We start from the raw sequence: 12,682 nt of genomic DNA, 5'->3' as shown, positions 1-12,682 counted from the left end.
ACCCAGCGAACCATATATATATATATTATTCAAAAGAATATGTTTGGGTATGTGCGAAAATTCCCCCAAGTGGAATATCCATTTCGAGTATACGAATCTAAATCCCAGCTTCCAGGACCCAAATTTTTCATAGGCGATCTTCCGCCATGGGAGCACAATCGCTCATCATAGAAGTAAGTTTTATCATCTCTTTCATATTTTCGTCTTTAAACTCTGCAATTCCCTTAGGTAGTTCTGCTAAGGTTTTCGCAGAATAATGTTGTATGCAAGGCGATACTATGTTAGTTTTCCACTTCGAATGCACGGTCTTAATCGTATTAGGTGTTTATTAGCATTACAATCCCCATTGCTGCGAGGTTCTGTATTTGTAATGAAGCATGCGCTTGAGATGTTTATGCATTGTCAGTATGGTTGTTTTATTTTGTGCACTGTGTTTGATGGAAATGATGATCTGATGTGAGGGATGATAGTATCGTCCGGTATTCTACATTCTCATGAAAACTGGTTGGGAGTGGTTCGTAAGTTCAGATGGTTAGGGATTCAGATTGACTGGCAAGATATGTTTTGCGTTACTGGTTTTGATCCTTGGACGAGAAAACTTCTTGGGATTTTTCTCATCTTTTTATCGAAGGACAGGATCATTAGTTCAATGAAAGTACATTTACCAAACTTGCTTTTTAAACCTTGATTAAAATAAGCACATAATTTTAGTTTTTATTCTGTCATGTACAGTACAGTCCTAGGCTATTGTTCCTCTGATCTGCTATTGTTCGTTTGATCTCAGTTCCTTATATGTAATAACTCAAGCCCACTGCTAGCGATATTGTTCTCTTTGGACTTTCCATAGCTAGCAGATATTGTCCTCTTTGGACTTCTTCGATATTATCCTCTTTGGACTTTTTCGATATTGTCCTCTTAGGGCGTTCCCCCATTAGCAGATATTGTCCTCTTTGGACTTCTTCGATCTTGTCCTCTTAGGGCGTTCCCCCACTAGCAGATATTGTCCTCTTTGAGCTTTCCCTTTCGAGCTTTCCCTCAAGGTTCTTAAAACGTGTTTTTTACGGAAAGGTTTCTACACCATTATAAAGAATTTTTCGTTCTCCTCCCAAACCGATGTAGGATCTCACATTGTAACTTCGTAAAATCATCACTGTTATAGTCTCATCTTAGCTCTGGGAATACATATCAAGTATCCATGTAGGTTCATTCCCAGTTTTCAGTTCTAATTTAATTGGATTTTTAACGAATTAAAACATCAAAAGTGATGAAGTATAGGTGCAAGAAATGTAATCTAGATTAAAATTCAATGAATAGTAAGCAACCCACAGTTTTAAGAGTCGCTTTCCTAAAGAATGTTAAAAGATTTCAGGTTTCTAATGAAGGTTTCCCCAACAACGGAGCCAACCTTGATAAAGACAGCAGGATAGGCAACTGGAGCGTCTACTTTAATTTCGCAGCCGGGTTTAGCATATATCTCCCCTGTCCATATATGTTGCCATGAAGAACTTTCTCCCAAAGGAAAGTAGGCTTTTACATTGTTCTTGCCTTTGTCAAGGACAGGCACAACTAGGATCTCAGAACCAACCAAAAACTGCTGGTGACCCAATGTGAGCACATACTCATCTTCTGGGTAGTGAACAAATAGGTGGCGGCATACGGGCAGGCCCCTTTGAGCGGCTTCCTGTATTGTTTAGGGTCATAAGATCTGCGTGGAGTTTGAAAATATAGAAGTTGCAGATTAAATGTAAAAGGTTTTCTTATTTACCTTCACAAGTTGGATTCTGTAGAACTTCCATGCACAATAGACCTTGGCAAAGCGAGCAAACTGAGACAATGTTCGGTCGTTCGAGTAGAATTGGCTGTTGCAGGTAGGTTTGTTTCCCTGCATGCAGAAGACAGTTGAAAAACATGACTTAACAAGACTGTGTATATTGGAAATTTGTAAAGGATAACGATATTCCGATGCAAGTTTTGCATAGTTGTAAGAGTATATATATGATAACTAAGTCTTCCCTTTCATTTGGATGCAAACCACAGTTGATTTGATATAAATCTCGGTGGAGGTTTTAAGCTTCCATTTGTTTGGGGAATTTTTAAGAAGATAAGATAATGCAATCTTGAAAGCTTGCTCCTTATGCATTCAGCATTTTGTGCTTTGATGGTAAATTTGATGTCGCACATAATGTTTTTTCAGGTTTTGATTCTTGTCAGAGAAAGGGGCAGAGAAAACAAGGGAAAAAAAGTAAAGTTTGTTCGTAACTTACTTCATGGGTTCTGAAAACAGTGGTAAAAGCGTTTAACTCCATCCATCGTAGAAGCAGTTCCTCACTTCTTCGGTACTTGATGAACGGTAAATTTACTGCACAGTACCCTCCTATATCACTGTGATTAAAAGCATACCCTGAAAGTCCACTGCTTAAAAGGCCAGTGACAGCACTCTTTATCCCATCATTGGCTTGCCAGCTTACCATTTGGTCTCCTTCCCAAAATAGCATCCCCCATTTGGGACTGTTTCTGAAACCAGCTCTCATGAAGAAAACTAAGGCCTCTTGTGGGTCTTCTTTCTCCTTACCAACAAGTTTACTTTTCCATTCATCTGCAAATTCTCTGTTTATCTGCGCCCACATTTCTGGGTATCTGTTATGTGCAGTAATAGGATCTTCACCTGAAATTATGGTTCTGAATCTGTGAGTAATAGTAATATCTCACAGGTGGGGAAGTACATTGGTTACATCGATTTTCACAAAAAACTGAATTAAGTTACTGTCCAGGATGCAGACAAAAATGTAGAAAAAATAGGGAATCTGGAACTCATGTGATGACCCTGCTTTGTGGGAATTACGAAATTTCATGTTCATTTCAACTTGGATGGTCAATATTCAAGAAACTATGCAAGATTGATCAATGCAAATAATTCCTTCCTTTCCAGTTCATCTCTAACCAGGGAAACGACTTATCATGATTTCTGTGATAGATTTTAACAATAAAGTACTATACATTATATAAGAATCTCTTTTCTTGTCATGGATATTAAGAAAATCAAGGTAAAAACTCCCCCTTAGGTAGTTATTTTGAAATTAAGTACCAATATTAGCATTGAACAGTCATTTTTTCTTAGTATAACCTGAATATAGGGTGGCATCTATGGGCAAGCCTTCGCCGAAATCAGCCATCCATCCTCTCACTCCATCATTCACCATTTCTTGTAGAATTTCCTTGAACCAACTGGAAGTATTTGGGTGCGTAAGATCCAACATTCCCACATCAAAAGCTGTGTTGGGAACCATGTAGGGTTCTCCATTCTTCTTTACCAAGATCCCCAACCCCTTTGCTTCCTCATAAAGGTTTCTCCTTCTGTTCTGCTTCTGATCAATCTAAAGTCATGCAGAAATTTGAAACTGAAATGATTAGTCTTTAATATTTTATCTCAATTTTGGTGCTCATATCCACTAAATGCGTAGCAAGCTTTCTACTTATGAAGCCATTAAGAAAGTGTCAATGTTTCTTAGCTGGAAAACAGGATTTACAACATAAAGGGGGAGAAGAAAGAAAACTAGATGAAAATCCATGAGTGTAGTAACAATATTTCTGATTTGAGTGTTGAAGAAGAGAATACCGGAGCTAGGCAGGGATTGCAGTATGTCATTACTTTGATATGCTGAGCATCAAGATCTTTAATTAATTGTTTCCATCCACAGTACCTTGTTGTGTCAACTTCCCAGTTCCACCACAGTTGTGATCCAATTACTGTTTCTCTCTGCCCCACCCAGTCCTACATAAAGTTCTTTTTTTAGATAAGAATGAACGTAAAAGAATGTGTTGAGGATTGTTGGGAGAGAGTCCCACGTTGGCTAATTTAGGAAATGGTCATGGGTTTATAAGTAAGGAATACATCTCCGTTGGTATGAAGTCTTTTGGAAAAGCCCAAAGCAAAGCCATGAGAGCTTATACTCAAAGTGGACAATATCATACCATTGTGGAGAGTCGTGATTTTTAACAGAATATCTATGCATTTTAGAAAAACTATACCATATAACGTGCATCATTAGGTTTGATCCAGAAATCTAATACTAACTTATGGAAATGACAAATTTGTACTACCTGCAACCAAAATGCAGAAATAGGAACTTCATGAGCTTTTAGCACATCCCAGATTTGGCGGACGGCATCAGTGCCACCCTGCATCCCTACCACAGCACCTGATATTATCCATCCAGGAAGCTCTGGAGGCCTCCCAATGGTCTCAGTGAAACGTTCAATAAGCTCTGATGGCGAGTTCCCATGCAATATCCTTCCTTGAATGGAATTTCCATAAATCTGCCATCTCCGGTTCCCAGAAAATAGGAAAACTGTAAGTTTAAAATTCTTATATGAGCGCCTTACTTGTGCTAGAATTTAGATCTTTTCTCTTTACATTATAACTTTGTGTTAAAACAAATCTCTTGCTTTTATTTATAGTATATTTGTTATGTTTCTTTTTTACCTTCTACTTTTCAAATATTTCATGGCTTCTTAGGTTGAAGAAAGGCAGTAAAGAGCTATAGATATTGAAAGAGTACCTGAATCTGAACCATATCGTTCTTTGTTAGATCAAATACAGAGTACTCGTATCCTTCAAGGTACAGAGACCTCATTCTGGATGTTATGTAAAATGGAGAAGGAGCATAGGTAGTACTCCAATCACCTCCAGCCCTGAGGTGAAAAAAAAAAAGTTCCAACTAAGTTTTAGAACTAAGATATATATATATATATATAAGTATACTGTTTGTTTATCTTACCTGTAACTAACCAGATTAGCTGCAAAAGTGATAGGTTGATCTCCTCTACCAATACCCTGTTCTTGAACTAAGATTGGCACTCTTTTTCCCTTGAAGTCCATGTGAGAGAACTGCTCTCCAAAACCAAAGAATCTCTCCTTCTCTTCACTTGAATAAGTCAAGCATACCCTGTTGAATGCTTCAAATTCCTCGGGTGCTTTCAAGTCTTCTCTTTCCTCTTCTGAAGAAGAAACTCTGACACACCCTTTCAGTTTTGCCAAAGAGCAATGCCATTCAACTTTCCCTTTCCTCAGCCGATGCAATCGAAACTTAAGCCTGTTGAGTCTCCCTCTTGAATGATATTCATAGCTGGGTTGCCCAAGCATCACTTGAAACCCAATTTGGCTGCTGTTTTTCTGTTCAAACAATACCCAATACCTTGCAGAAGCAGGCGGAACATTGAAACCAGTTTCTTGAAGACTGTTGTTGTTCTTCTTCTTTATCATCTTCTTCTTGGTATTGAATATTCTGCCATTAATGAGCAACATAGGGAACTGGGCATCTTTTTTATGGCTTTTCTGGTCCAAATCCAAATACCCAGATGGAAAATGATGATCCCTAACCTCCAATTCATAATCGCAGCCATTGATCTCCTTAATGTCATCAATTGTTTGATGATTACAAACCAAACGTATAGCCCCATCTTTGACAGCAAACGAACCTCGGCTTTCTTCCACCTCAGTTTCCACCATTGCTGCAGATACGAAAGCTCGCCCTGGGATTGTTGACCAGATTGATCTGGTGGGTTGAGAGAGATGATGAATTGAGAGAGACCCACCATTTTCGGACCTCCATAGAAGCTGGAAATCCTGTCCGATTGAGAAGACTCTGTACGGAGGAAGTGCTTGAAAGTTTGCAGAGAGGTCCCCCTGCACTAAAGGAGATGAAGTTGGAGGAGAAGGGAAAGGATTGTTGAGGTGTATGTGATGTTTTTTGGTGATTTTGAGGTTTTTCATGCTTGTGTTGTGTTGGAATAAGGGAGAAGAAGACCATGGAAGTTCCGAAAGTTCATATAGACACTGGAAGGCTTTTGAAATCTTTACGAGGAAGAGAAGTCCTTGGTTGCTTCCATTTCTGGGATGGTACGCAATTCTCTATTGCATCATTAGAATATGACTAAATATACTAAATTGCCAATAGGTTTTTTATTTTCAATTTTTTTTTTCTCTTAAATCTTTTAAATTTTTAATTTTTATTTTTATTATAGATGTATTAGAAAATCTGTTAAAAGTTATATTGAAGTATTTATAGCTGTATTTTTTTTTTTTTTTTTTTGGTTAGTTCGGAGTAGAGTTAGACATTGGTTGAAGGGGTGGATTGTGAGATCCCACATTGATTAGAGAGGGGAACAGATGCCAGCGAGGACGTTGAGTAGCGAATGGGGTGGATTATGAGATCTCATATACGGGAACAAAACATTATTATAAAGGTGTGGAAACATTTCACTATCCGTTTTAAAAAACCTTGAGAGGAAGCTTGAAAGGAAAAGCCTAAAGAAGACAATATCTGCTAGTGGTGAGGTTGGGTGTAGTTGTTACAGTATGGATTATGAGATCCCACAGTGGAACGAAATATTTTTTTGTAGAAGTGTAGGAATCTCTTCCTATCAAACAGTGTTTCAAAAAAAACTTTGAGGGAAAGTCCGAAAGAAAAAACCCAACACGTTTCAAAAAATCTCGAAAGAAAGTTCGAAAGGAATATCCAAAAAAGACAATATCTGTCAATAGTGAGCTTGGATGGTTACGATATTAATATATTTAGAAAGATATGCTATTTTTTAATAGGTGAGACAAATTTGGATGATAAACGGGTCGAATGAATACCATGGAGTTGATGTCGCCTTGTTTGTGCTTTGTATTACTTTTATTTATGGGTTCAATAATTTATAAATGTTAATTTTTGAAGTTGGGTTGAGGATTTATTTATCCATTCTAAATAATTATGTTTGAAAATATTTATATTCTCATTTATTTATCCAAATCCATGCCGCTAAGAAAGTCTTAGCAGGTCTAAGTCTAGAAAAGTAAGGTATTATCAAAATTAATGGTTAATAATTATTCCATTATTAGTGTTTTTTTTTTTTTTTTTTTTTTTTTTTTTTTTTTTTTTTTTTTTTTGTAATAAATTAAATTTATAATTTGTTTTTCTTTGCTTTCTAATCTACTCTTCTTTTTAATATGAAATTTGGGTATAAATTATAATTAAAAATGAATTAATTATAAAATTGAGCATGATTGTGTTGAATTTGTCAAAACAAAACTTCAAAATTATTGAGACCGATCAATTCCTTGGAGCTTCCATTAAATTGTTTGGTTTGCTAAAACCTATATATATATATATAGACTATTGATAAAAAAAAATGAATTATATTTGCTTAATACACAAATAAATCATCTCTATACAATTTATCTTTTTATTATTATTATTATTATTAAAAAAATGTTAAATTAATAAAATTACCACTACACTATATATTTTGTTTCGACTTAGAAGAGTTTTAATAATACTCTTCAATTTTTGAAAAAATCTAAAAAATATTCTTACGGTTATTTTTAGAAATTGTTAATATTTTGTTTAAAAAGTTCCATTAACTTTATTTTTTTTAATAAAGTTTAAAAATATAATTTATTATATAGTATTAATACCCATGAAATTTTAAATTAGCATTAATATATTTTACCTTTTTTAAAAAATTCTTAACTTCAATGTATGGAAAACCGTTCTCATAAATTATCTACAAACATTTTAACCTTAGTTTGAAAAGTTTTTTAATATTTTTGAAACATATACGTATTTTTTTAATTTTTTTTTTTAAGTTTAAAACTTATTTTGAAAATTTAAAAAGTATTTTAAAAGTTCAAAATATTTTGGATACAAAATATTGACTTATTTTAGAAAATATTTAGATTAAATTTTTTTTTTTTTTTTGAGTTTAAAGATATTTTTATTAATTTAACGAGAAAAAAAAAATTAGTCTCCACCCTTTAAATATGTTATGGAGATGCATTTGGTTAGATACTTAGCCTATGTTCATTCCTATGAATCATAACATTTTAAATGTCCAAATTCTCAATTTTATTTGCAATTTTAAAAAATGTCTAAAAAATTCTTATATTTTTAATTTTAAATCGAAAATTTTTTTAATAAATCTTTTTATTTTGTGTCCAATAAATTTTAAATTTTTTTTATTATTTTATACTAACATGAAATTGATCTAATCAATATATTTATAAATGAAATTTTAAAGTTTTATTAGACATACAATTATTTTTTAAAATAATTGAATATAGCATACTTTTATGAGATAAATAATATCTAAAATACAAAATTTAAAGTTTAAGACTTATTTGACATAAAACTAAGTAAGAAGAAAACCACCGTCTTTTGGGCTCCCGATTGATTTTATCAAAGTTCAAATTCTTCCTCTTCCTCAACCAATTCCCGACTTTCTTATCACACCAGTCAGAGAAGAGACATGATTGGAATCTGGGAGACTGACGAAATTGAAATTTACTTCTTTTCATATTTTCGCGCATGCGTAAGTTAAATGGAAACGCTTAACATTAAGTTGTAATTCATAGATGAAAGGGTTTGATGTGTTGGGTGTAGTTTTGTCTCTCACATGCATCAATGCATCTAGCCTTCTTTTCTTGCCATATTCAAACAAGAAACCTCTTTCAAACCCTTTCATGTCATGTGTTTCCATACAAACTTTGCCTTGTACACTTCAAAAACTCTACAAAGTTACAAATACTTTGATGTAATGACCCGACTTTTCATGCCTCGAAAAAAAAAAAAGGTGAAAAACGATTTGATTTATACTCAACAACTTACGTCACTGCCAATCACATGTGCCTTAGCTGATAATTGTAACAACCCTAAATTTCTGCTAGCTTAAAGTCGCTACTATATTCATAAGATGACCTCTTATGCAGAATAATTGTAACAACTCAGATCCACAACTAGCAATAGGTTTCCACACCCTTATAAACGGTGGTTTGTTCTCCTCCCCAACCACAATAATCATTTAAAATATCTTTATAAAATAATCTATGGACTTACATGTTTAAGAAAAGGTCTTTAAAGCAATACAAACAAAAGCTAAATAAAACAAAGTAAATATTAAAAACGACAACGTCCTATTCTAACCTAAGGTCTAGGAATTTAAACACATCTTATGAATGTGTCATGGTCTTTACTTGCGATGTCGTCATCAGCTGTATAGGAGTGTAACGATTCAGATTTTTCACTTTGCCTTATTTGGTTAAGATTTTATTTTTATTTCTATAAATGATAAGATATTATGTTATGTATTTATTCTCACCGGAAAATGTGCGATTTTCAACAGGGAAGTTATTACCTAAATGAAAATGTTATGAAAACCTTTTATATTCCATATTCAACTTTTCTCCTTCCTTGAAAACAACTTTTGCTCTCCAAACTTCTTTATGTTTTCAAGGGTGTCTGAGAATACGGGAAAATCGAGTGTTAGCTGGAAAAACATGTGGGTTGGTTTACTAGGTAGTTTTCTTGTTCGGCGAGTTTTGGAAATCGATTGTGTTGCTGTGTTGGAGGAAGAGTCGAGTGGAAGTTAGCGTCGACGTCAGAATCGCTGTGTCGAAGAAGGCAAACAGTCGAAAGCGAAGGAGGAGGACTAGCATGACCGTCGTCGAAAACGGAAGGGATTGTGTCATCGAAAGCGATGGCACATCAGATTAGGGTTTTCGTGAGGGTTCGGGCGGGGAAGACGCAGAGTCGTGTCGGGTTTCGGCCTATGAACCGGCCCACAGACGAAGGTAGGCCCTATGCGTTTCGGCCCAACATGGACGCGCGCTGCAGCCTTGGTCTTGGCTCCGCACGCGTGCTCTCGACTCGGCTTGACGTGAACGGCGGCTCGGCTCCGTCAAATCCCGCAGCTCGGCTTGGCGGCTTAGTTGGTTGACTCGGAAGCTAGGCTTATCGGCTTGATATCACTATAATATATCGATTCCAAGGTTTTTGGCCCTTTAGAAGCCGTTTCTGCCCTTAGTTTTATCATCCGAGGTCAGTATGACTCCTAACCATTAAAGACAGATTAGGTTGGGAGTTTATTTTGATAAATAGCATGAGGTTTAGCTTTATGAAATGTTCCTAAGTTTTTATGTGATTATTATAGAATGTATTTAACCATTGGGATTAGCTTATTTTGAGGGACTTCGGCCAAGGCCATCGAGGTAAGTGACCTTACTGTTGGAGTTAGTTTACTACATGTTGTATGATGGTGCGCGTGTTGTATGCACCATCATACACCATCATACAACACGTAGTAAACTAACTCAGCTAAGTAAACTACATCATATAACCTGGGAAAAACCTAAGTTTTTATGTTGCATGCACCATCATACAACACGTAGTAAACTAACTCCAACAGTAAGGTCACTTACCTCGATGGTCTTGGTTGGAGTCACTCATTAACAAGCTAATCCCAACAGTTAAATATGTCCTATAATAACCACATAAAAACTTAGGAATCTTTCATAACATATCCCAGCTAAATCTCATGCTATTCATCCAAAAAAACTCCTGACCCAATCTGTCTTTAACGATATATCATAGTGATACAGAGCTGCCAAGCCGAGCTTCCGAGCTGACCAACTAAGCTGCCAAGCTGAGCTGCGGGATTTGATGGAGCCGAGCCGCCGTTCATGTCAAGCTTATTAGCTCGATATCACTACAATATATCGATTCCAAGGTTTTTTGCCCTTCTGAAGCTGTTTCTGCCGTTAGTTTTACCATCCGAGGTCAGTATGATTCCTAACCGTTAAAGACAAATTAGGTTGGGAGTTTATTTTGATAAATAACATGAGGTTTAGCTAGGATATGTTATGAAAGGTTCCTAAGTTTTTATGTGAGTATTATAGAACGTATTTACTGTTGGGATTAGTTTGTTGTGAGTGACTTCGGCCAAGGCCACCGAGGTAAGTGACCTTATTGTTGGAGTTAGTTTACTACGTGTTGTATGATGATGCGTGCCTTGTGGCCCCTGCATGCACCATGTTTTTATTATGTGATATGACTATATGATGTATGAATTATGTGAATGTTTATGCTATGAAACGTAATGGGTTATGTTAACTGTTAACTGTTTATGATATATGAAGTTATGAATGATATGTTAGTAATATATACCATGAAAATGTTGATCGATGCCACAGATACACGTAGTATTATCGAGTCATGTCATGAGATGTTTATGCAACTGGAATGTACTTTCATGTTATGTAATATGCCACGTAATGTAAGTCATGTGAGACGCCATGTGATGTAAGAAATGTAAATGCGATGTTAGCACTGCTTATGTAATGTCATGTTAGATATGTTAAGGGACCTCATGCATATATGTATGTCACGTGCATCGGGATTCTTCCCCTTTATGATACGAAAGAATGAATTACGATATTTATGTTCGCTATGATATCATGCAAGCCCTTTTATGTTATGTGACGTCCGACGACATGTAACACGTTGTGCCTCACCAAGTCAGGCCCAGGGGGTATGTATACAAGCCCGCTTGGTGGATCCATGTACGCGTACATGGGCCGTGTGTGAAGGGGTACCACACACCCAACCCTACCCGGAATAGAAAAGCACCCAAGGCTATGTAAAGTTTACGAAAAGTTAGGTCCCACTCATTTGTTGCATGTATTTGCATTCCTAACCCCGATAGTGGAGTGACTTACTAAGTATTTCATAAAATACGCAAGCCACGTGCTATCTACATTTTTCAGGTAAAGGCAAGACGCCAATGTACAGTTGATGGCGGAGCTGAGGACGCCATGGAAGTTGGAGAGAGAATATTTTTAGGAGTTTACGCTTTATTTGACTGTTTTAAGTTATAGCATTAACTATCAACCCAGGCCGAATAAGCCATTTTTTAGTCAAGGAGCTGAGCGAAGGCGAGGGAGCCGACAGTTGCAGATAAGACACGTGTCTATGGGGGGATTTCACACGCGCACGAGTTGCGAGTCGAGTCAAGGCATGGGTTTCAGGTCGGTGCATATGAGTATCCGACCCGAATATGAGTCCAATGGACTCCTCCTTCTAAACTTGATAATTGCGTAGAAAAACCGTAATTTTCTCCGTCCAACTTCTCTCTTCCGGCGACGTCTCTGTTCTTCTTCCGACCATCATTGTACTCTTCTTCCACCCACCACGGCGTCGTAGTGCCTCGTGCGTTCCTACAACAAAAATTTATTGACATCTCACCTTTACATGAACTCAAGTTTACCAACGATGAAAGAGAACACAACGGAGTAGCCTGGAATGTGAATGACTTACCTTGGTGTACTCAGATTTGACGGTCGTCTTTCCTATGCTGGGGATATCTCTCGGTTGAACAATACACTCGAATCAAGATGTCGTCGATGTCGCACTCTAAGAAAACGAAAATTGTTCGTCTTTCGTTCTCACTTTGTATGCCACGTTCTCAAATAGTACTGTAGTGTTGGTGGACAGAATGGGTGTGTATAGACAGTTCACAGAGGTCAGAGGGGAGCATGGACTGATTCGTGGCTGAAGGTTTGGTCTTTTTCTTGCTGGAAATCACGAGATTTTCGACGAGGTTAAATTTTCACTTTTATTTTATAACCGTTATAATAACCTATTTATCTCAATCAGGCTATTACCCATAATCGTATTGAAGTTAAAACTCAAATAGCTCCTTTCAATTTATCAATGTTAAAAGATGTAATGATCGGTAAAGAACACAACTAACATTAATAAGATAAAAGCCACCTTACCATTACATCTCCCTTCCATGGGTCCACCAAGTCATATTCCGATTAAAACTAGCCCAAAAAAAAAAAAAAAAAAAAAAAAAAAAAAAA

The 12,682-nt window shown here is 36.3% G+C and overlaps 1 protein-coding gene and 1 long non-coding RNA gene across 3 annotated transcripts; one reads left to right on the top strand and one right to left on the bottom strand.

Annotated features, from left to right (window-relative positions):
- The first annotated feature begins 71 nt into the window (after window positions 1-71).
- LOC111439396 lies at window positions 72-4,482 on the top strand. The gene is made up of 3 exons (XR_002709794.1): window positions 72-173; window positions 2,195-2,350; window positions 4,119-4,482. It is a non-coding gene; the product is annotated as an uncharacterized LOC111439396 (long non-coding RNA).
- On the bottom strand, window positions 1,275-5,946 carry LOC111439390 (sulfoquinovosidase-like). Of its 2 annotated transcripts, XM_023077081.1 has the most exons (8): window positions 4,779-5,946; window positions 4,560-4,692; window positions 4,102-4,317; window positions 3,617-3,772; window positions 3,125-3,374; window positions 2,265-2,665; window positions 1,766-1,882; window positions 1,275-1,681 (listed from the first exon to the last, which is right to left on the bottom strand). In XM_023077081.1, the coding sequence occupies exons 1-8, from the start codon at window positions 5,771-5,773 to the stop codon at window positions 1,346-1,348; spliced, it is 2,604 nt and encodes an 867-aa protein (XP_022932849.1). In that variant the 5' UTR covers window positions 5,774-5,946; the 3' UTR covers window positions 1,275-1,345. The 2 variants fall into 2 exon arrangements, with proteins under 2 accessions (XP_022932849.1, XP_022932850.1); XM_023077082.1 differs by lacking the exons at window positions 1,275-1,681; window positions 1,766-1,882 and adding an exon at window positions 1,893-2,082.
- Between the last annotated feature and the right edge of the window lie 6,736 nt (window positions 5,947-12,682).

Source organism: Cucurbita moschata, unplaced genomic scaffold, assembly GCF_002738365.1.
Source record: "Cucurbita moschata cultivar Rifu unplaced genomic scaffold, Cmos_1.0 Cmo_Scf00093, whole genome shotgun sequence".
Lineage (NCBI taxonomy): Eukaryota > Viridiplantae > Streptophyta > Magnoliopsida > Cucurbitales > Cucurbitaceae > Cucurbita > Cucurbita moschata.
The sequence above is the reverse complement of the archived record's forward strand: the minus strand, read 5'-3'. Positions and strand labels throughout refer to the sequence as shown.

Bases quoted from the DNA above. Each gene is read 5' to 3' on its own strand.
- LOC111439390 (XM_023077081.1), bottom strand. From the start codon at position 5,773: ATGAAAAACCTCAAAATCACCAAAAAACATCACATACACCTCAACAAT. The intron at 4,318-4,559 runs GTACTCTTTCAA...CGGAGATGGCAG, and splicing joins ACGATATGGTTCAGATTCAG to ATTTATGGAAATTCCATTCA. The intron at 3,375-3,616 runs GTATTCTCTTCT...GCATGACTTTAG, and splicing joins GCAATCCCTGCCTAGCTCCG to ATTGATCAGAAGCAGAACAG.